At 41.4% G+C, this 23,269-nt stretch overlaps 1 protein-coding gene across 1 annotated transcript in view; it reads left to right on the forward strand.

The window, feature by feature from the left end:
* LOC103251928 (TBC1 domain family member 22A) overlaps positions 1-23,269 on the forward strand; it is a 137,840-nt gene that overhangs the window by 69,518 nt on the left and 45,053 nt on the right. Inside the window, exon 3 of the mRNA XM_008050543.2 lies at positions 12,512-12,607. Coding sequence (XP_008048734.2) covers positions 12,512-12,607 — 96 coding nt within the window. The remainder of the gene's footprint in view (positions 1-12,511; positions 12,608-23,269) is intronic.

A 23,269-nucleotide genomic window follows, 5' to 3' on the forward strand; every position in this document is an offset into this window, starting at 1 on the left:
AAGAATCAGCAGAGAAAAAAACTGCAGAAAGAGATCTACAAAGGTTATAAATTATCTGAGATATGCTCTAAAATAAGTTTAATATATTTTAAAGAATAAAAAAAGGTATTACGTGAAAAAAGAAGGAATTATCAATTTACAAGGCAGGTCTGAAGAAAGAACCAGGGTTCAAATTTAGCAGATGAGTGAAACAAATGTTGACATAATTGAAGAGATGATTAGTCATCTGTAAGAGAGATTTGAGAAAAGATCTCTTAGAGAGACAAAGTGATGGAAGATATAAAAAGAGAAGTTAAAAGAAACGTAAGACAGAATGAAAAGACCCCAAATCTATCTGATCAGAATTCTGAGAAAACAAAGAGAATATCAACAAATGAATGTTTGATATGAGGTAATAGATGATAGTTTCCAAAAAGACCAATATATCTAGTGGAATCAATATCATCAAGAAACTGTAAAACGTGCAAGACAAAGTATTCAAAAGCAGTCAGAGAGAGGAAAGTCATATTGCCTACAAAGGAATGACAAACTGATAGCATTAAACAGTGGAGGCCAGAAGGTGGTGCAACATTAACTTTTAAAATAATACCCAACTTAGAATTGTATATCCAACAAAACTATCTTTCAAGAAGAAAAGTTTGTTTGTTTGCTCTGCTGATTCTTGCTCTAGGTGGCTTACTTCCTGGTGATTTCTTCCTTTCGGAGTTTATATTCCTTGGAATGCTGAACTGTTGGTATTCTCTGAGGCTTGTACCAAAATTGTTTTTCTTTGGGAAAACTGTCTTTTAAGAATGAGGATGAAGTAGAGACATTTTTAGACAAAAACCAAAAGGGTTTACAACCAGAAGACCTTCTCATCAAAGGAATTTCTAAAGGTTGAATTTCAAGGATAATGATTTCAGAAGAAAGGTCTAGATACAAGAAGAAATAATGAGGAAAGAAAGGTAAAGTTGTGAGTAACTCTAAACAAACATTGATGTATAAAAGAACATTTCCTAATATGAAAAAGTAATAATAGAAGTGAAATTCTGGACAGCTTGAGCACATAGCTAGGGAAGATAAGATTTGTATATGGTTTTGGTATGACTGGAATTAAAATATTCCCTTTTTTGTTGTTTGTGAAGAGAATAAAGATAATTCATTTTAGACCACTAAACTAAATATGCATGTTAAAATGTGTGGGGTTTGGCCTGGCATGGTCTGTAATACACTAATGCTGGTAATCCCAGCATTTTGGGAGGTGGAGCTGGAGAATCACTTGAGCACAGGAGTTTGAGACCAACCTAGGTAACATAGGGAGAACTCAACTCTACAAAAGATTTTTTAAAAATTTAGCTGGACATGGTGATGCACACCTGTAGTCCTAGCTACTTGGGAGCCTGACACAAGAAGATCACTTGAGCTCAGGAGTTGGAGGCTGTGGTGAGCCATGATCGTATTACTAATCTGTAACCTATGCAGCAGAGTAACCATGACTCAAAAAGAAACAGACAAAAAATAAAACTGGCTGGCTCAGTGGCTCGGCCTGTAATCCCAGCACTTTGGGAGGCTGAGGCGAGTGGATTGCCTGAGCCTGCGGGTTTTAAACCAGCCCAAGCAATGTGGTGAGACCTTGTCTCTACAATAAATTAAAAATTAGCTGGGTGTGGTAGTGCACTCCTGTAGTTCTGGTTACTTGGAAGGCTGAGGCAGAAGGATTGCCGGAGCCCAGCAAGTCGATGGTGGGGTGGCTGTGAGTCCGTGCCACTGTACTCCAACCTGGGCGACAGAGCGAGACTCTGACTCAAAACAAACAAAGAAAAAAACTGTAGTATTAAAATAATGGAAACAAGTCTATTATTATTTATATTATTAGAGCATTAGAATAAGAAGGAAAGTAAGGCAATCCACATGTAGGTAAGAAAGCAAAATAATGGAAAAAGTAGAACAATTGGAAACTTCAAAATAAAAGAATGTAAATTTTTTTCTAACAAATAAAATTGTATTTACTTAAAAGTATTCAGAATGTCAACAAAATAGCTGCAACTTTTTTTGTAATTACATAGGAGTAGTATCCAGTTAACAGAACAACAATTATTTTGTATAAGCTGCATCAGAGACAACTGAAGATGAGAAAACTACCATCCCCATATATAACTAATTTGTGCTATGCACCAATAAGAACCTGCTTTAAATTTCCATGCCAATTTACAAACCCCATACTGTACCAGGCAAGGTTAGTGGCTATTGAAGATACCACCAGGACAGGGCTATCTAAAGACATATTGTGTTAATATAAACTTGTTAGGGAAAATCTTCAAAAAAAAAAATACACTGTAAGGTTTAAGAACAAGTCTTATGCAGCCTTACATTTCCATTTTTTTTCTTCAAAAGAAATGAGTTGTGAACAGGGGGGTTAAATGCTTTATAGGCAAGAAAAAAATAAAACTGCACTGGAACCAACTTATCCATCATCATCTTCGTCTTCTCTCTCTTGTCCTTTTTGTCTTCCTTATCTTCCTCCTCTTCCTTCTTTTTCTTGCTCTTTTCAGCCTTGATTACTCCCTTTTTCGCTGCATCAGGCTTGCCTTTAGCTCAGTATGCAGCAATATCCTTTTTAATATTACTCCTTCAACTTCACCGCCTTCTTCTTGTAAGGCTGCTTGTCTTCTGCAGCAGTGTTATTCCACATCTCTCCCAGTTTCTTTGTGACATCACCAATGGATAGGCTGGGATGTTCTCCTTTGATTGTGCTCCTTTGATTTTGGGGGCGATACTCAGAATACAACATGAAAAAAACCTGAAGGAAGCCTCTTGGGTGCGTTGGGATCCTTGAACTTGTTTTTTGTTTCCCCTTTAGGAGGGGTATAGGTTTTCATTTTTCTTTCGTAACAAGCCTTGTCAGCCTTTGTCATGTCTTCAGATTTTCCCTTCTCTTTAGCAGACATGTCTTCCACCTCTCTGAGCACTTCTTGGAAAACTCTGAAAAGTTAATGGAAGAATCTGGTTGATTGTTCTTGTGCGCCTCCTGGCAAGTTTGCACAAAGAATGCTATGATGACATTTGCTTCTCGGCTTCTTGGGATATCCTTTGCCCATGTTCAGTTGTTTTTCCTCTGCACAGCACAGAGTTACCCAGTGCCCGTCCAGCCCTCACTTGCCCCAGTGCTGTCTCTATTGAGCTCAATGTACTGCAGTGACTATGAGAACAGAGAATGTAAATTAACCTGAATGTATCAGGAATCACAGCCAGTTAGATATCACAGTGTTCAGTTAGAGATCATGGCTGGATTTTTAAAAATCTAGAACTGTGTTAGTTATAATAGAAATACAAGGAAGTAAAGAATAGAGGAACCCCAATAACTAGCAACAAGCGATCAGAAACTGAAAATTTCAAAACCCATTTTCAGTATCATCAAAAAAAATGAACTTGTTAGGCAAAATCTAAAAAGCAAAATGTAACAGACCTGTACTCTGACAACCATAAAACATTGGTGAAGATAAAGAAGACCTAAGTAAACCATGAAGTATACCATGAACATGAGTCAGAAGACTCAATGTTGTTAAGATGCTAGTCCCCCAAATTGATCTGTAGATTCAAAGCGATTCCTATTTTTAAAAATCCCAGAACCCCTTGCAGGCTGAGCCAGGAGGCAGGCGAGGGGCTGGGGTGCGGGTGTTCCTAGGACCGTGCTGGACCCAGGCACTTCGGCTGGGGACAGGGTGATTTATCAGTAAAGGCACATTCGATCCATAAAAATAAAAATCCCAGCAAGCTTTTTTGTAGAAATTGACAAATTGGTTCTGAAATTTATATAGAAATGCAAAAGACCTAGCCAAAACAACTTTGAAAAAGAATAGCAAAAATTGAGGACTAACATTACCTGATTAAAAAAATTTATTTTAAATTTTTAGTTTAAAGATGTGAGGTACCATCAAGGATTAGGTACATAAGTGGTCATTGTACAGGTAAAGTTTGGGCCTCCCTTTGGTCCCCATGTTGCCTGGTTTGAGATCAGGTACCCTTATTGATGTTATGTCTCCTTTCCCCCACCCCCAACCTTGGCAGGATCCTGCTACTGCCAATCCTCTTCTTATAGTATTATGGTAAATGTTCAGGGTCCACTTATGAGTGAGAAAATGTGGTACATTGTTCTTTGTTTCTGTCATAGATCTCTGAGTATGATAGACTCTATATCCATCCAAGTTGCTGTGAAGTCCATATGTTTGTCCTTTATGGCTGCGAAATATTCCATTGTGTATATGTACCACATTTTTTTTATCCAGTCCAGTTTCGATGGGCAGCACGGTTGGTTCCATGTTTTTACTATTGTGAATAGTGCTGCAATAAATATGCATGTGCAGGTATCTTTTTTGTAGAATGATTTGAGTTCCTCCAGGTATATTCCTAGTAGGGGGATTGTTGGGTAATATGGAAGGTCAATGTATAGTTCTTTTAGAAATTGCCGCACTGTTTTCCAAAGAAGTTGCACTAGTTTGCATTACCAACAGCAGTGTAAAAGCATTCCTTTTTCTCCGCATCTTCTCCAGCATCTGTTTTATTTATTTGTTTGTTTGTTTGTTTATTTTGAGTCTGAGCCTTACTCTGTCACCCAGGCTGGCATGTAGTTGCATGCTCACTGCCACTCTAGCATTGACCTGCTGGGCTCAGGTGATCCTTCCGCCTCAGGCTTCCAAGTAGCCGGAACTACAGGTCCGCGCTACCACACAACACATGGCTAATTTTTTTGATATATTGTAGAGATGAGGTCTCACCAAGTTGACCAGGCTGGTCTCGAACCCCTGGGCTCCGGCAGTCTTCTTGCCTCCGTCCTCAAAGTGCTGAGATTACAGGCTTGAGCCACTGCACCTAGCTGTTGTTTATTTTATTAATGATGGCCACTCTTACTGGGGTTAGGTGGTATTTCAATGTGGTTTTGATTTACATTATGATTAGCACTTTTTCATGTGTCTATTGGCTGCCCATATGTCTTCTTTTGAGAAGTGTCTATTCATGTCTTTTGCCCACTTTTTAATGAAACTGTTTGGTTTTTTTCCTTGTAGTACTTTTGAGTTCCTTGTAGATCCTGGATGTTAGGTCTTTGTCAGGTATACAGTTGGCAAATATTTTCTCCCAGTCTGTGGGCTGTCTCCCCACTCTCTTGATGGGTTCTTCATATATATATATATATTTTTTTTTTTTTTAAAGATGTGGGGTACAATTCAGGGTTAGATATACAAATGTTCATTATGCAAGTACCCTTGTTGAGGAGGTATGCCCCCCACTGGCAGTTTCCCATGATAATTGTTCAAGGTTCACTTATGAGTGAGAACATGTGATACTCAGTTCTTTGTGTGATAGATCACTCTGTATTATAGACTCTAAGTCCATCCAAGCTGCTGTGAAGTTCATGATTTTGTCCTTCTTGATGACTACGTAATATTCCATTGTGTATATATACCACATTTTTTTTTAATCCAGTCCTCTCTCAGTGGGCAGCATGGTTGGTTCCATGCTTTGTTATTGTGAGTAATGCTACAATAAACATGCGTGTACAGGTATCTTTTTCATAGAGTGATTTGAGTTCCTCCTGGTATATTCCCAGTAGGGGGATTGTGGGGTCGTTTGGAAAGTCAATTTTTAGATCTTTTAAGAATCACCACACTGTTTTCCACAGTTTGTACTAGTTTACTCTCCCACCAACAGTGTAGAAGTGTCCCCTTTTCCCTGCATCTTCTCCAGCATCTGATGTTTTTTGAAATATTGTTGATGACCATCCTGACTGGAGTTAGGTGGTATCTCAGTGTAGTTTTAATCTGCATTTTTTTTGATGACTAGTGTGGCTGAGCATTTTTTCATGTATCTGTTGGCTGCTCATATGTCTTCTTTTGTGAAGTGTCTATTCATATCTTTTGCCCACTTTGTAATGGGGCTGTTTGCTTTTTTCTTTTGGGCACAACTGAATTCCTTATAGATCCTAGATGTTAGGCCTTTGTCAATTATATAGTTGGCAATTATTTTTTCCCAGTCTGTGGCCTGTCTACCCACTCTTGATGGTTTCTTTGGCTTTGCAGAAGCTTGTCAGTTTGATGAGGTCCCACTTGTCTGTCTTATCTCTTATGGCATGGGCACTAACGGTTTTGATCAGGAATTGGTTGCCAGTTCCAATTTCCAGAAGGGTGTCTCCTGCATTTTTGAGGTTCTTATAGTTTGAGGTTTTATGTTTAGATCTTTGATCCATTTAGAGTTGATTTTTGTTTATGGTGATGGGTAGGGGTCCTGTTTCAATCTTCTGCATGTGTTCAGTCAGTTTTCCCAACACCATTAATGGAATAGTTTCTCCTCTTTCTAGTGGTTGTTGGTGGAGGCTTTGCTGAAGTTGAGTTTGTTGAGAAATTGAGGTTTTGGTTCTGGAATCTCTATTCTCTTCCATTGGTCCATATACCTATTCTTGTACCAATACCAGACTGTTTTGATTATTGTAGCCTTATAGTAAAGTTTAAAGTCTGGAAGTATGATACCTTCCACTTTGTTTCTTTTGCTGAGGATTGTTTTGGCTATTTGTGGTTATGTTTTCATATAATTTCTGTATTGTCATTTCCAGGTCTGAGAAGAATGATGTTGGTAATTTAATGAATATTACCTTGGATCTGTATATTGCCTTTGGTAAGATGGACATCTTAATAATGTTGATTCTTCTTATCCATGAGCATGGAATATTTTTCCATTTGTTTGTGTCTTCTTTGATTTTTTGAGCAGTGTTTCCATTGTAGAGGCCTTTCACTTCTCTGGTTAGGAAGATGCCAAGGTATTTCATTTTTTTGGTGGCTACTGTAAATGGAATTGTGCTTTTTATTTGGTTCTCTGCCTGGTTGTTGTTGGTGTATAAGAATGCAATTGCCCATTGCACATTTATTTTGTACCCTGAGACATTGCCAATGTCCTTTATCGGTGCAAGCAGGTTTTTGACAGATTCTCATGGGTCTTTGAGGTGTAGGGTCATATTGTCAGCAAAAAAGGATAACTTGATTTCCCCTTTACCTGTTTTGAATCCCCTGATTTTCTTCTCTTGTCTACTTGCTCTAGCTAGGACTTCCAACACAATGTTGAACAAGAGGGATGAGCATGCACGAGCAGCCTTGTCTTGTTCTGGTTTTCAGGGTAACTGTTTCCAGTTTCTGTCTGTTTAGCAATATGCTGGCTGTGGGTTTATTGTAGATGGTGCTTACTATTTTGAGGTATGTTCCTTCTATGCCTAGGTATTTGGGGTTTTTATCAAGAAGGGATGCTGGATTTTATCGAAAGCTTTTTCTGCATCTAATGATATAATCTATGGTTTTTGTCTTTACATCTGTTGATGTATTTAATTGCATTCATGGTCTTGCGAATGTTGAACCAGCCCTGCATCCTGGGAATGAAGCCTACTTGGTCATGGTGGATGACTTTTGATATGTGTTGTTGGATCCAATTTGCTAGAATCTTGTTGAGGATTTTTGCATCTGTGTTCATCCGGGATATTGGCCTACAGTTTTCTTTTTTTGTTGGCTCTTTACCCAATCTGGGTATCAGTGTGATGTTAGCTTCATAATATGATTTGGGGAGAATTCCATCTTTCTCAATTGCCTGGAATACTTTCAATAGAATTGGTATTAGCCCTCCTTGTATGTTTTGTAGAATTCCTCTGAAAAGCCATCTAGTCCAGAGATTTCTGTCTTTTTTTTTTTTTTTTGGTAGGTAGTTTTCTTATGATAGAATCAATTTCCTGGGTTATTATTGGTATATTTAGTATCTCGATGTCTTCTTGTTTCAACCTTGGGAGGCTGTGTGATATCAGAAAGTCCTCCATTTCATTTAGGTTAACAAGTTTGTTTCCATGCAGGTGTGTCTAGTAATCTGTTCCCTAGTCCCTGCTCAGTCAGCCACTCACATGCCCACTTACTCACTCACACATATGCAAAATTTTCTATATACTCACTCACTCACACTGGGACTCACTTAGTCTGACTGGCTCTGCTGCCATCTTCCCAAGAATCCACATTACTTGATTTTTAACTCAGTGAAGAGAGAATAATTTTCCCAACAAATTACTGGCATGAGTAGATATCTATGTACTTAAAAATTAACTTCAGACTTTACACCATATATAAAAATTAACTCAAAATGGATCATAGACCTAAATGTAAAACTTAAAACTATAAAACTTTAGAGGAAAACCTTTTTCCTTTGAGTTAAGCACAGATATTTTGGATATGACACCAAAACCATGATCTATAAAAGAACAAAACACTAGATTGAACTTCATCAGAATTTAAAATTACACTCCTTAAAAGTCATCTTTAAGAGAACGAAAAGAAAAGGTATAGACTGGGAGAAAATATTTGCAAAATATATATCTGAAAAAGTATATATCTGCAATATATAGAACATAATTCTCAAAACTCAATGATAAGAAACAAACTGATTTATAAATTTTTAAGAGATACTTCACCAAAGAATGTCAAATAAGCACCTTGAAAAGATGTTTAAAGTCACTAGTAATTAGAGAAATTTAAATATGTAAATTAAAACCAGATTGAGATACTGCCACACGCCTATTAAATGACTAATATTAAAAAGACTGACCATATCAAACATTGGCCAAGATATGACAGAACTTGTACTCTTATCCACTGCTGGCAGGAATGTATAATGGTGCAACCAACCACTTTGGAAAATAGTTTGTCAGTTTCTTCAAAAGTTAAACTCTTAATTTGGCTATTCTACTCCTAGATATTTATCCAAGCAAAATTAAAGCATATGTCCATATAAAGGTTAGTACACAAATATTCATAGAATCTATGTGTAATAGCCAAAAATTGGAAACAACTCAATGTTCATCAACAGATGAATGGATAAACAAACTATGATGTATCCATGTGATGAAGTACTACTCAGCATTGACAGGGAATGGATCACTGATACTTGTAGTGTCATGGATGAATCTCATGATAATAATCTCGAGTAAAAGCAGTTAGACCAAAATGAAGTCTATACTATAAGATTCTATTCATTTAAAAGTTCAGAAAACGTAAACTAATTTATAATAACACAAGTAGGTCAGTGATTGGCTGGGAATGGGAGGGATCGAAGGGAGGATTTACAAATGGACACAAGGAAACTTTTGGAAGCGATGGTGTTTTCACAAGTTATGTGTGTGCGTGTGTGTGTGTGTGTGTGTGTGTGTGTGTGTGTGTGTGTGTGGTGTGACAATTAAGTTCTGGAATAGTCATCAGAGCTGTCATTATATTACCCTTGATGTCCTGAATGTCATCAAAATGTCTTCCTTTCAATATTTCTTTTATCTCTGGGTAAAGCAAAAAGTCATTGGGGGGCCAGATCAGGTGAGTAGGGAGGGTGTTCCAATACGGTTATTTGTTTACTGGCTAAAAACTCCCTCATAGACAGTGCTATGTGAGCAGGTGCATTGTTGTGATGCAAGAGCTCCTTTGGGACTATTTTTACACACATCTTTCTTGTGACAAGATTTTCAGTTCAGACTCTCCTAATAACTATTTCTCTATTGATGTTTATTTGGTCTGTTATGCTTCTCATAGTCAGCTGATGATTTTGACACACAATTCGATGAATTCTTGCAATGTTTTTTGTCAGTTCTGCTTGTTACTGGTCATCCTGACCTCTTTTCATTAGTGACACTTTATCTCCCCTCAGAAAAATATTTAATTCATTTGTACACTGCTGTTTTCTTATGGCATTATCCCCATAAGCTTGCACTAACATGTTCCTGATTTCACTTTCACTCTTGTCAAGTTTAACAAGAAATTTAATGTTTGTTTTTTGCTCTAATTCAAGCTCCGACATTCTCTTGATGACACACAAAAACATGCAGTAACAATAATGAACGCCACTCAGCAAGACACCACCACACATCTACATGAACACAGCTGTCAGACACTGATATACCAAGATTACGAAGCCTAACCAAGTTGTTTGTACAGTGCTGCACACGGTGGCAAGTTTGTGAGCTTAATTATAAACTTTAAGTATATGAAGCTTATTGTATGATAGTTATAACTCAATAGAGCTGTTTAAAATAAATACATTACCCAGCAAAAACTGATGAGTAGTTGTAGTCACATTAGACTACTGTCCCTCCACCAGAGACTACAGTGCAAAAGCATTGCTTAAGATAAAGGCAATCATATATGTTGATAATTGTTCAGTAAAAATATAACACATTGTGACCAAATCGCGTTTATTCTGGCAATGCAAGGTTGGTACAACATTAAAGAAACTATGATATTTGTGTGATCTACCACATTAACAGATCAAAGAAAAAAATTATCTTCTCACCTGATCCTGGAACAGCATCTGATTTAATTCTGTAACCATTTATGATATTAACTCTAGTAAATTAGGAATAGAAGAGAACTTTTCTAACTTGGTATGTGTTATCTACAAAAAGGCCTTGAGAAAATGTGTCTATGAAATATTGAGGGCAGCCCCCCCCTTTCAAAACCAGGCAGTTGAAGGCAAGGAGGCCCATTCCACTATGAGCAATTTTGTTTAGTGTTTTAATGCCAGTTCTAGCTAGCTCAGTAAAGCACAGTCCTGTCTGTTTTTTCCTCCTTTCCATTCTAACACGCTCCATCAGCCTTCTTGCCCCCCAGTGACCTCCGCACTGTAAAATCCAACAGTCACCTCCCAGAGCTTGGACCCTTCTGCTGCTTCTCTCACTTTCCTGGATCAACTCCCAGCTCCCTGGTCATTCCTTTGGGTCTTTCTGTCTTCAGTGTTTATTTCTAGCCTGGACTGCTGACCACTCTCCTGGGCTTGCCTGTCTCGGTGCCTACCTGACATCTCTACCTGGATTCCCAGCAGATGTCTTAAAATTGGCATAATGAAAGACTAAGTCATGACCTTCCCACCAGTTTCTTACAAACTTTTTCATAACTCTTCCCCATCTTAGAAAAAGACTACTTCCTCCTTCCAGTTGTTGAGGGCAAAAATGTTGGTGTTGTAATTGATTTCTCTTTCTTTCCTACTCAGTTCTCTGGTATTTACCACTTTATTTTGTCTGCTTAGCCTTTAAGATATATCTAGAATTTGACTTCTCACAGGCTCTACTGCTCTACCCTTGGCCCCATCACTAGCACCTCTTGATTTTATGATCATTGTGATCTCCTAACCTACCTCCTGGCTCTACCTCTCCCCTGCCTTGTGCCAAGTCTCTTCTCAGCCTGACAGCCAGAAGGATCCTTCTGAAGCCTACATCTTCCCCTCCGTTCTGAAGCCAAGAGAACAAGGCAGTGACCTAAGCTCCTGAGGAGCTGTCTGTCCATCACACTTGCCCATCACAGCTGCTTCAGCTTCTGTTCCACTCACCTCACTCTATCGTAACTGTACTGGTCTCCTTACTGTTTCTGGAACATGCCAAGTAGTCTCTCACCTCAGGGTCTTTGTGTTTCCTGTTGCTTCCACCTGGAACGTTTTTCTCCTACATGTCTAAATGGCTTTTCCTCTTTGGGCTTTGCTCACATGTCACCTTAGGTGACTGACCATCATATTGAAATTGCAAATTACCCCCCTTCAAGCCCTCCTGCTATTCCCATCCTTCTTCCTTGCCTCATTTTATTCCATGGCACATCACTATCTTATGCACCATGTATTTTATATTTACTTAAAAAGTATTATCAGTAGTCTTATAGATATTGCATGGACATGGCAGAATTGTGAAGGCAGCACCCTGAGAACCGGACTTTTGGGAAACCCAAGTCTTAACAATTGGCTTGTGTGCTTGAACTAATCTGGTAGCCCTGAGGAACAGGTGTACCAACCCAGAGGACAGGTCTGGGAGGAGCTCTGGGGAGATGACTGTGGTCCTGGGTTTAAGGATGAGTAAAGAATGAGTAGATGAAAAAGGGAGGGAGGGAAGGACACATTTGATGATAATGAGGAGACACATGGGGTGATGATTTGAGGGGGTGTGAGCCTCATCTTTCTGTGACCCGTGACTTCCTGCCAGCTTTATTTTCCTGTTAATTCCCTGGGAAGAAGGGCTTTGGTGTAGACTCAAGCCCAGGACCTGATTTCCCACTTACCTGAGTTCAAGCTGGATGAGTTACTCAACTTCCCAGATTTGTTTCCTCATCTGTGAAAAGGGAGAATACCTCCTTCATACGATTATTGCAAGGAGTATATTCTTTGCCTGGCATAGGATTAGTGTTCATTGAATTTGTCTTTTATTGGCTATTATCTGTGCAAGAGAACCAAATGAACAACTGCTTTGAGGCTGCCTGAAACTTGGTCTGCTATTCACATGCTATTTATCAGGTTGCTGGTACTTAAAGAGAAAATGGTGTTTATTTGAATGAGGGGAGAATTTTGAAATTAAGGCATTAAGTAAAAGTGAGTCAACACCAGCTTTGGTTTTCTCTGAACCCTGACTAGATAAACCCTATCACAGATAACTTTATAGTTATGTTAATGACTCAACACATTAAAATTTCTCTCTTGGTTATTTTTTCTCTTTTAGTCTGAACCTGAGGGCTTTTCTCATTTCCACTTGTACGTTTGTGCTGCTTTTCTCGTGAGATGGAGGAAAGAAATACTAGAAGAAAGAGATTTTCAAGTAAGTAATGCCTTTTCAAAAGAATCTGAGTTTGATTTTCTACTAGCAGAGAGGTTTATTAAATTTTAGTTCACAGGGTTATTTGTGGAAGAGCTTTGAGAAGTGCTAGTTGCATTTCACTACTGACCTCCTGCTGGTTGAAAGCTAGTCCAACTGAAGAGACAAATCTGGCAGCGGTCACATGGTCTTGGCGGTGGAAACGCTGTCAACATTTCAAGTTATTAGATATGGCTGTGTAACAAGCTCCCCACAGAAACTTCCCTGAGCCAGCATGTCCTCAGCAGCGTGACTCCTAGAAGGGGTGGCATGTGACCTCTGGCCTCCAGAAGCCTCTTCACGACACTTGGACTGTGATGCATTAGAGATTAGACTGGGTGAGAAATCACACACCTGAGATTCCTTCTGGCCAGGCCACCTGGAGGCCCCAGGCAGATGTTGCTGCCTTCCTGGGTTGTCTATGCCTACTAGGAGGTGGGGTAGGAAAGAGTTGGGGTGTTGTGAGACCCTGAAGCTGTAGAGCACTATGCATGAGGAAGTGATCTTTGTCATCCCTAGAAATTGCTCTGCATGGGAGACCCCGAGCCACATATGGTTGGGGGGAGAGACCATAAGCAAAGGGCTTTGCCTCCATTTGGTCTTCCATTTCTTCTGTCTGCTTTCCAAATAGGGAGAGTGCCACCACACTCCCCTTCCCACAAGGTGGCTTAAGGCCGACCAGATGAATGTTGGCCTGCACATTGACTGTGGGAGCGTGTAGGCAGCATTTCTTCCTGTTATGATGACGTGTGATGACGTGCAGTAAAGTGCCACATGGGTTCTGGGGGCGGCATTTCTTCCTGTTATGATGACTGCAGTGAAGTGTCACCCTGGTTCTGGGGACTGAAGCAGGTCTGTGATCCCCTGGGGGTGGAAGACAGAAGATAGGAACCCTGACATTGAGTTGGTGGTGGACCTTCTCCTGCTGTGTCATGTGATGGTGACATTCAAGGGTCGCTGGCAGGGGCAGACGTAGCCTGAAGCACCAGAATTCATGATGGCCTTGAAAGATGCAAATGACAAGGTGCTCAAATTCATCAACCTGCCATATTTCATCACACTTTTATGTAGAGACACAATTTGTTTGCTCTTTGGCTGGAGACATTGCCCTGCTGTAATTAGAGGGTGCAACTCGGGAAGCTGATTAAAATGTTTTTGACTTCTCAGAGCCTGCTCACTTAACTTGAGATCAAGGGAGGACAGGAGACGGGTGCAGCCAAGCAGATGGGGTGCGGGAGCGGGTGTGGGTACTGGGTGCAGTGCAAACCCCAAGAGCCTGTGGAGCCCCTGCAGCTTGAGCCGGGAGCAGGGGCTGCCAGAGGAACCACAAGATTTTTTTTTTCTCTAAGCTCAGAATAAATTAGTGCTTTGATGTCAGGGGACTGGATGGAGAGATGCTATGAGCACCAGCATGTGTTGTGGGGCACTGAACTAAATGGGAAAGGAGATAAGAAGAGAAAACAAATTAAATAAAGAACCCGAGGAATCCTGGTGAGCATGGAGGAATTGTGTTTGCAATTGTGACATTTTAGGAAAATGATTCCGCAACCATGGAATGCAGCCTGAATGAGAGAGACCCAGAACGTGAGTCTGTAGCAATAGAACATTCATGGAAAATGATTTTAAAAGCTCTTACTCTTTGCAGCATTGTAATTTGCCTCTTGGGAAATAATGTGTTGCTTTAAGTCATTTCCATAGGAACAGAATCATTTTTTGAGGACAAGGTATTCCCAGAAGAAAGGCAGAGGCTCTCCTGGTATTAAACAAGAGCCAAGCATTCTGGGCCTGGGGAGAGAGGGAGTGATGGGGTGTTCTCTGTATTTAATTCCTGAAAACTTGGGCAGGAAAGGAAAGTTGAAGCATTGTCTGGTATGGGGAGGGGTGAGGGAGGTGGGGCAGGGTTTTGGGCTGGGATTGGGGCTGTACTCTGGGCCCTGGATGGCGGTATCTTCTGGAGTGAATGTTTCCTCTTGTACTGAGTGCTGGATCCAAGGAGGTATATACTTCTCCTGGAGAATTTGCCATCACCTCTGCCAGACTTGCAGATGCCCTCTGTTTCTAATCCCTAGCTCTGTGTGGACACTCTGCCCCTGGGCATTTCCTCACTGTATCCCATGGGCTCCACTTGTTGTGTCCAATGGGGTCTCTCCATGGCACCCTCCTCCTACCTCTGCCAAGCACTGAGGTTCCAGCCTCAGCACCCACAGCTTGGACTCTGCATCCCACCTGCCTTCTTCCAGCCAGACTTTTGTGTATCTTGGAGGTGAGAGGAGGTCCCCTGGGACCCACTTGGCACCATCTACTTTTGTCCTTTCCTCTGTAGGCTATTTTAAGTGGGTTATTTTATAGGCATATTTTGTACCTTGGCCGAGAAAGTGTGAGTTGAGGGGGGGCCTTGCCTTCCTTCCGGACCCTCTTCCCCCTCCCTAGGGACCTCTGGCTCATCTGGCTGATTCAGGCCTGCAGACCCTTCTCAGGCTCCCATAGCCCAGTAAGCCCTTGAAGGACTGGCTCCAGGGGTCAAGGCCTGCTCAGAAACCTTCCATGGCTTCTGTTGCTGGGGCATGAGTCCTAAATCAGAACTGCAGTCACATCTCTCATGAAGCATCTGCATGCTTGTTCTGGTGGACTGGGAGATGTACTTTAAACTCCACATGTTGGCATTACTGGGATCTGTTGCTGATTTATGAGTGGAGCATTATAAAATCTGAAAATAGGCCATCCTAGAAAATCTTCAGTATATCCACTTTATCCCTCAAAGTCTAGACCTCTCAGTTTGACATCCCAGAGTTCTGGGGATCTGACCTCCCCTTCATCAGCCAGCCCCCTGTTCTCTGGTCCCAGTCCTTGCTAGCCTTCCCCACCTCTGGAGTCCAGCTGCCCTCACCCTGAGTTTGACTGAGAGGGCATCACCCAAATGGGGTGGTTCCTACCCTGCCAGCTTCTAGGAAATGCCTGCCTCGAAGTTGTATAAATGCAGAAGCACCTTGTGAAGTTGGAAAATTCTCCACACATATAAGGAATCAGGACTGTTGTTGTTTTTAATTTTAAGTGACCGAGCCCCTTAGTCACAAAAGGGGATGGCAGTTGGCAGTGTTTTGTTTTCCTAAGTAGAGAATGTGATTAATTTATGGTGAACAGAGTGTGGCACTTCCAGTGAAGTTGGGAACTTTCTCTGAGGAGGCCTCGGCAGCTTAGAGGCCTGTAAATATCTCTGATAAATTAGTGTGTTGCTGCCTATTGTTGATGAATGACCGGCCTCATTAGGAGACACAACTTCCATGTGTTCATGGTGACTGCCTACCCCGGGAGGCCTGTGAATGCAGCATGGAGGCAGGGTGGAGGGCCAGGGCTCTCATTCTAGAAACATGTTGTCTGCACACAGTCCTATGTCCCAGTGAGATCCCCAGCTGCTCAGTGGATGTGCATGAGAAGGACCCAGCAGGTGCCAACCTGCAGTGCTTGGCACCCAGGAGCCTTCACCTTACTCTTGTGAATTTCAGTCTGAGCTCTGTGACATCTGCCAGCCACTCAGTGGGGAAACCTGACAATAACTGGTGTGTGCAGTATCTTCAGTCTTGTTTGATGACCCTGATCCTCATAGCCTCAGCCAGTTTGTTTGTTCCTTAAGTGAACGCCCTTAGAACCCTTTCTCTGGGCTAGGCCCTGTGCTGTTGTGATAGTCAGTTTTCAACCACCAGGGACAGGTCAGCAGGGGAAGGACAAGTGAGTGAAGAGGCTACTCTGCAGGGGTCAGTATGGTGGACAAGGGGCCAGGGGCCAGGAAATAGAAGTAATAGATCACTTGAGAGGGGAGCCTGTGGGGGAAAGAGAACCAAAGACAGGACAGAATGGCCTTCCTGTCATGGAGTGTATCTGTAACCACCTGTCCTGCAATGTGAAGTGATTTGGTGAATTTGATGCTGAGTGTGCATTGGCAACTGGAACATAAGAAGCCCTAAAAGATACAAATGGGAGATTGGGCAGAGATGGGACGGCATAGCACAGATATGAAGCAAATAGATTTTCATCAAACGCCGAGGAGGAAAACTTGAACAGAGCAAAGAGACATTTTATACTAAGACACTGTCCACGGTGAGGATGCAGCCGCAGCTGCAGCATGGTGGCTACGAGTGGTACCATTGCAGAAGCTGTAAAATGGCCTGATGGTTGCTCCAGGGTTTGCAGGTCCAAGGCACTGAATCTCATTATAAATGCAGGTTTCCTGATGTGCTTGCTTTATAGAGGCCGTGATTTGTGCAGTTTTCTGTCTGTATATGAAACTTAAATCTGTATAAAACATATAAAGAAATTCAGTGAAGCAACTGTAGGAGGAAAGTTTAAGCATATTTTATTGGATAAAAGTAAGGTGGATTGTGAATCTGAATGGTAGGAAAAAATAGGAGTGATTTAAGCGTTCTGGGTGGAATCTGTACCAAAAAAGAATGTGTCTTCTTTCTAAGTATTTATGGAACATTTACAGAAATTAATCATCTAACCTAGGCCATAAAAATGTCCAAAATCAGAAAAACAGCAATGATACAACCTGTATTTATAGAGCAAAATCCTTTAAAACTAGATAGTAATAAGGTTAAAACTAAATAATCAAGTACTTGGATATTAAAGAACCCCTTTCAAAATGACATGGGTCAAGATGGAAGTGATTCTGCAATTACAGAGTGATAGTCAAAAGCATAAGGGATGTGGCCAGTGCTGGCTTGCAGATAGATTCAAACCAAAATTCTTTTATTATTTAAAAATGTGAAGACAAAAAACTAAGCCTTTAACTCAAGAAGTTAGAAGCGGAAAAATAAAGTCAACTTATAAAGACGATAATCCAAATGAATGGATTAGAAAACAAAGTTGGTAAGTAGAATTGCTAAGTACATCTTAGAGGGGCATTTAAAAATGCCAATAAAATAGGCAAACCTTTAACAAGCAGAGCCAAGATAAATGGGTGAAAACAACAGTCTTCCTCTATTTTAGAAAAGAGGAATTTACGTATTTTTGGAGAATATAAAATGCTAAAATTGCTTCAAGATGAGGCTTAAAAAAAATCAACCTAAATGCACCCATATTTTTGGGATAAAATCCAACATTGCCAAAAATCTTCATTTTAAATATAGTTCTTAGGCCAGAAAATGTCTTTCCAGTGAGTTTGTTCACACTTTGAAAAAACCTTGTTCTGTGTGACCTGTCCGGCCAAAGAGAGAAGAGAAGCTTTGGTGCTCTATCCTACAGAGCTCGACACTCGGACACTTGGCTCACAGCATCCTTTGTGCAGCGTCTGTGTTTCTGTCTGTTTCTCCCTCCATATATATGGAGTGTCATAGTTCATTTCTGCTATTATAGCAAAATGCCTTAATTTATAAGCAATAGAAATGTATTTCTCACAGTTCTGGAAACTGGAAGTTCGAGATCAAGGCGTTGCCATTTGGTGTCTGTTGAGGGCATCTTGATGCTGTGTTCTCATGTGGGGAAGGGCGGAGGCAAAAGGGCTGGGATACTCCTTGGAGCCCCCTTTTTAAGGTCATTTATCCCATTCATAAGGCCCTGCCCTCATGACCTAATCACCTCACAAAGGCCTCCTCTCTTAATACTACCACATTGACGATTAAGTTTCAACATGTGGATTTTGGGGGACATATTCCAATCATAGCATGGAGATACATGTGTGTGTGTCTGTAAAATGCCAAAATATGCTACAAAAATACCCCAGGGATTTTGAGTTGGTTTACTCTTTATAAATCTATTTGTGTCGGGGTCCCACAACCACTCACACATTCAGGGCATCATTTGAAGTGCGCACAGGACTCAGCTGCATTCATGGCTAAAGCTTTGTCATCAGTATGTAGCTGGTCCATAAGGGGGGAAAGACTTCCACCTGAGTGGAGCGTGGAGGAGTCCAGGGAGTGGGCTTCTCGTGCTGTCCCCCAAGGGGCCACATAGAACAGCTCCCTCTCCAGCAGCAAATGAGGTGTCACATTTCTGCCCAGGAAAACCCATTAGAGACTGAGGTTTTTACTGGGGGCTGATCACAGAGGCACCCTCTGCCTACCAAAATTCCAGATCCAGAAGGAACACTGATTTTGCTATAAATTGCATTTGTACAGGCAGTCTAGACAGGCTGGCAGAGAGATACAATGTCATCCTTAACTTTATCTCGTAGGGCACATGTCAAAAGCCATGTTCCCAGATGCCAGCCAGGGGTCGTCAGCCTCAAACATCAGAACAACTATGCTAACTCTTTCCTGCACACACTATTAATATAACATCCCATCAACAAACTAAAGGCACTAAATTACACGATCTCTTATAAGAGAGTAAGTAGCTTTTCCTGATTTAATAAAAAGAAAAACAACTCTACCCTCAATCAAATATAAATAAAAGAATACTTTCTTAACATGCTAATGAATATCTCAAATAACAACCACCAATACCTAGGGAAACACTAGAGGCAATCTCATTTAAATTAGGACCATACTTCTGTTTCTGTCCTGTGATAAATATGTTCATGATAGCTCCCTTATCCTCTCCCCATACAGTGTGTGTGCACACATGAACACACACACACACACACACACACACACACACACACACACTCACATACATGCACGCACGCACACAACATGGACATTTTAAAAGTACTTTTCAAATGCATGGCCTCTTCGGAGGAGTAAGCCAGTTCAGGGACTAGATGGCCTGAGGTATCTTCTGCTCCCTCTCTGGGGTCCAGTCTTCAATGTAAACAGCCTGGCACAGGGCAGGAAGAAGGCCTGGGGCAGGTGGAGGTGCATAAGTCAGGACCCCTGAGCCCAAGCAAGGAAACCAAGACACACAGATAGACAAAGTGGGTATGTAGGTTCTTGCTTGCCTGAGGCTCAGCTCCAAATGGAAAAATAAAAGCAAGTCTCCCCTGAAAATTCCTAGCCCCAGCTCACCCTTCCTTCATTTAGGGTTAGAATTTCCCTTACTTTTGTTACTGAAATACCCCATATTAAAAAGTTAATTTAAAATGGTTAGAGTGCCAGGTAGAAAATGTCAGTTCTCTAGAGGAACACATTTTAAGCATAATATAGAAGTGGTAAATGTCTGAATATTGAGACATGATAAACAAAATTAAAAGGCAAGTGATAAACAGAAATAAAATTCTTCATTCACAAATAGGACTAAACATATAAATGTGGCTTATATCCTTAATATATAAAGAACTCATACAAATAACTAATAAAATGTCCTCATAGAAAATAAATAAATGAAGACAGACAACCCATGTAAGAATTTATACAGCCTTCTAGAAAATGTAAATGTATCTTCCAATCATTAATAAAGAATTGAAAATGAAAACAAATGCTACCTGTCAAATAAGTAATGCTTTTAGAAAGGCACCTCCTTAAAATGGAAGAAGCTAGCATAAAATAGCATGTTCATTCATTCTGATGAGGGGTATGATATAGAACCTTTCTGGAGAGCTATTAATAATTTATATCAAGAGCCTTACCTTGATCCAGTAGTCCTCCTTCTTATGGGAAAGCAAATTGTCAGCAGCCAATATCCAATTGTTGGGACCAAATCATGGTACATTGCTGTTTATATTTTATAACCACTAAAAGTTATATCTTCAAATATTTACTGATATGAGAAAATGCTCTTGGCATATTTCTTTGTGGAAGAAAAGCATGACCTGAAACTATGTACATTTTTATATTTATATACACATAAAAATGACCCCAACTTTGCTTATATCACATGCACAGGAAAAAAAATACAAACAAGTCATAGTGTTAGCAGTATTTAGTTTTGGTAGTAGAGTTATGGATATTTCTATCTCTTCTTTGAACTTTTTGTATTTTCCATGTTCTCTTCAATATGTATAATCATAGTTTTCTCACAAGGGTTAATTGCCACTTGAAGGACTGTTGTGGAGATTTGGCCAGGAAGTGAGGCCACTTTGTGAGGCTCATAGCTCAGAGCTGATACAGGGACACCTTGTTCCCAATTCTCTGTTCTTCCTCTAAGATGCTGAAGCAGGTATTCCACTGCATCTGCCCTTCAGCTCACACACGTGCACACGAACACATACAGACAGCGTACCACATAGCCCTAAGGAAAGAGGCATTCTCTGCTCATTTGAAGACCTCATTGCCCATAGGCACCTGCCATGTAGTGGCAACTCAGTTACTAACTTCTTCCTGAATAACAGATAAAGGATATTGGAGCGAGAAGTTGGGAGCAAGAATATGAAAGGGTCTGAGGGGTTGTGTGAAGAATGGTGTGAATAAACTCTGCCGCTTCCCTCTCCCCTCCAATGGCTCCTGCCTTACAGAGTACTGATGAGGCTACCTGTTCCTTCCCTTTGGCCAAGCCACTGTGATGAGGTTTTCTGGACCATTCAGTCCAGCCCACATATGACAGAAAAGCTGCATATCTTTAATTGGAACAGGTTTCAGTGTTCCCATTGTAGAGAAGGGGTTAGATGAGGTCATTTCCAAGTAACTTGCGTAGGCTCTATGCACAAATCAAATCAAATTTCAGTCTGTGACCCTTGCACCCCTACTTAGCTGGCCACCCTGTCCCTTGGACCCAACCCCTCATCAGAGTCCCTCTCAGCCCACATCTGGCTGCCCATTAAGTCCTACCCTGTACTCAGGAGTCCTCCCCAAATGCTTCAAGCCTCAACCTTCAGGACTCTTTGGTAAAGAGACAACTAGTAAAGACACTAGAAATATGTCTTGTGGATTCTCTGATTTACGAAGTAAGAAATACAACAACAAAAGCTCTGTACCTTGCAGAGACAAAGCAGGCTTCAGTGCACAGAAGCAGGGGTGAGACCTCCCTCCTTGCCTGTCCTCTGGCCTCGGACACTGGTGCCAAGGTGCGCTCAGCCACTCTGGCCACAAACATGGGCCATGTATTTCATTCCCTTCCATGTATTTCATGAGAAGCCTCAATGCAAATACTCCTTAGCTAGGGCCTGTTTGGACTTCTGGGCCTCAGGGTAATTAAAGGTTGCTCTTAAGATCAATTGCAGCTCTAGAATTATACCTGGAAGAGTTAGAGAGAAGATAGCACTTGCACATAGGGATTTATCATCTCTAGTTTTTTTCTTACTGAGAGAACCATGTTATTAATGACAATGAGATCTCAGCCCCTCCAAGAGACAAAATAGTGGAATTCTGTCTGCTAGGACCTTGGAGTGGACAGGTGAGAGTGCTTTGCTTTACTTTTGGCCACCCCAGCCCTTCCCTTTGACCTGAAACCAGAGAGCACTGGAGTCTAGCAGATGCTTTCTGGATGGGTTTTCCTCCACTCTCTCTCTCGAGGATTCCTGTTTGAGGCCACACAATGACCCTTGTCTGTGAGGGTTCCTAGTGCCTCCAGCCTCTTATTGTGTGTCCATCTCCCCTCTCTGTGAGTCCTTGAGCCATGGTGTTCCATTCAGCATGACATCTGGCGCATAGTAGAGATGAAAGGATAGCTGACTGGCAGGATAAATGTTGTTCACATCACTGCTAACAGACATGCTTCTCTGCATGCTTTCATTTGGAGTTCAGACATCCTTTTGGGCCAATTCGTTGCTGTCTTAATTCACTGAAGAACTCACACCCAGGACCCAGTTAATTAGTGAGGCGTCATCCTGCCCACTGGCTCATAGAATGGCCTCGTGGCAGTGCATCAAGTCTCTGTCAAACTGGGCTAATTTTGCAAGCTGCGTATCCTTCAATGCGTAATGGTTTTATAGGGGTTTGCATTTCATCCTGTGTTCATTTCAAGCAGCAAATGTCATGAAATGCCAAAATAAAGATCAATTGTCTCCTTCTTTATCATTTTGAGACATTTTAAAGACAAAATTAGGTCAATTGAAAAGTAATCTTTAGAGTGGATTGTTGTGCCTTTGTGTGCAGGTTGCTGCTTATGTCTAAGTTTGGAGTTTGTGTGGCCATGTGGTGTGTTAGCTGAGTGTGAGGTTTACATGACAGTGTGGTGTGTTAGTTGAGTGTGGGGTTTGCATGGCCATGTGGTGTGTTAACTGAGTGTGGAATTTGCATGGCCATGTGGTGTATTATCTGAGTGTGGGGTTTGCATGGCCATGTGGTATGCTAGCTGAGTGTGGCGTTTACATAGCCATGTGGTATGTTGACTGAGTGTGGGGTTTGCATGGCCATGTGGTGTTTTGGCTGAATGTGGGGTTTGTGTGGCCTTGTGGTGTGTTAACTGAGTGTGGAGTTTGCGTGGTTGGGTGGTGTGTTGACTGAGTGTCGGGTTTGCTTTGCCATGTGGTGTGTTAGCTGTTTGGACCATTCTTGAACAGGAGCTCTTGGGGGCCCAGACCCCTACCTCCATGTTCTGATGCACCATTGTGAAACTCTGAGGAAAGAGGGCATTGTCCATAGTGGCTGGACATGTAGCAGGTTGATAGTCAACGTACTCACGGCCAGCTGATGCCTGCTTGAAGATGAGTGGGAACAGCAGAGAGGAGGGGACTCCCAGATCAGTGTGGAAAGGTGGGCCTGACCTGACCTCTTGCATCCCTGTTACTCTTGTGCAGAGGGGTCATGGCCTTCTGCAGCCCTGGCATTTCAACAGGGCAGTTGCAAGGTGAATAAGTGAAGATTAGGGTGATGA

The sequence above is a fragment of the Carlito syrichta genome, unplaced genomic scaffold, assembly GCF_000164805.1.
Source record: "Carlito syrichta isolate Samal-C Ts95f unplaced genomic scaffold, Tarsius_syrichta-2.0.1 Scaffold149321, whole genome shotgun sequence".
Lineage (NCBI taxonomy): Eukaryota > Metazoa > Chordata > Mammalia > Primates > Tarsiidae > Carlito > Carlito syrichta.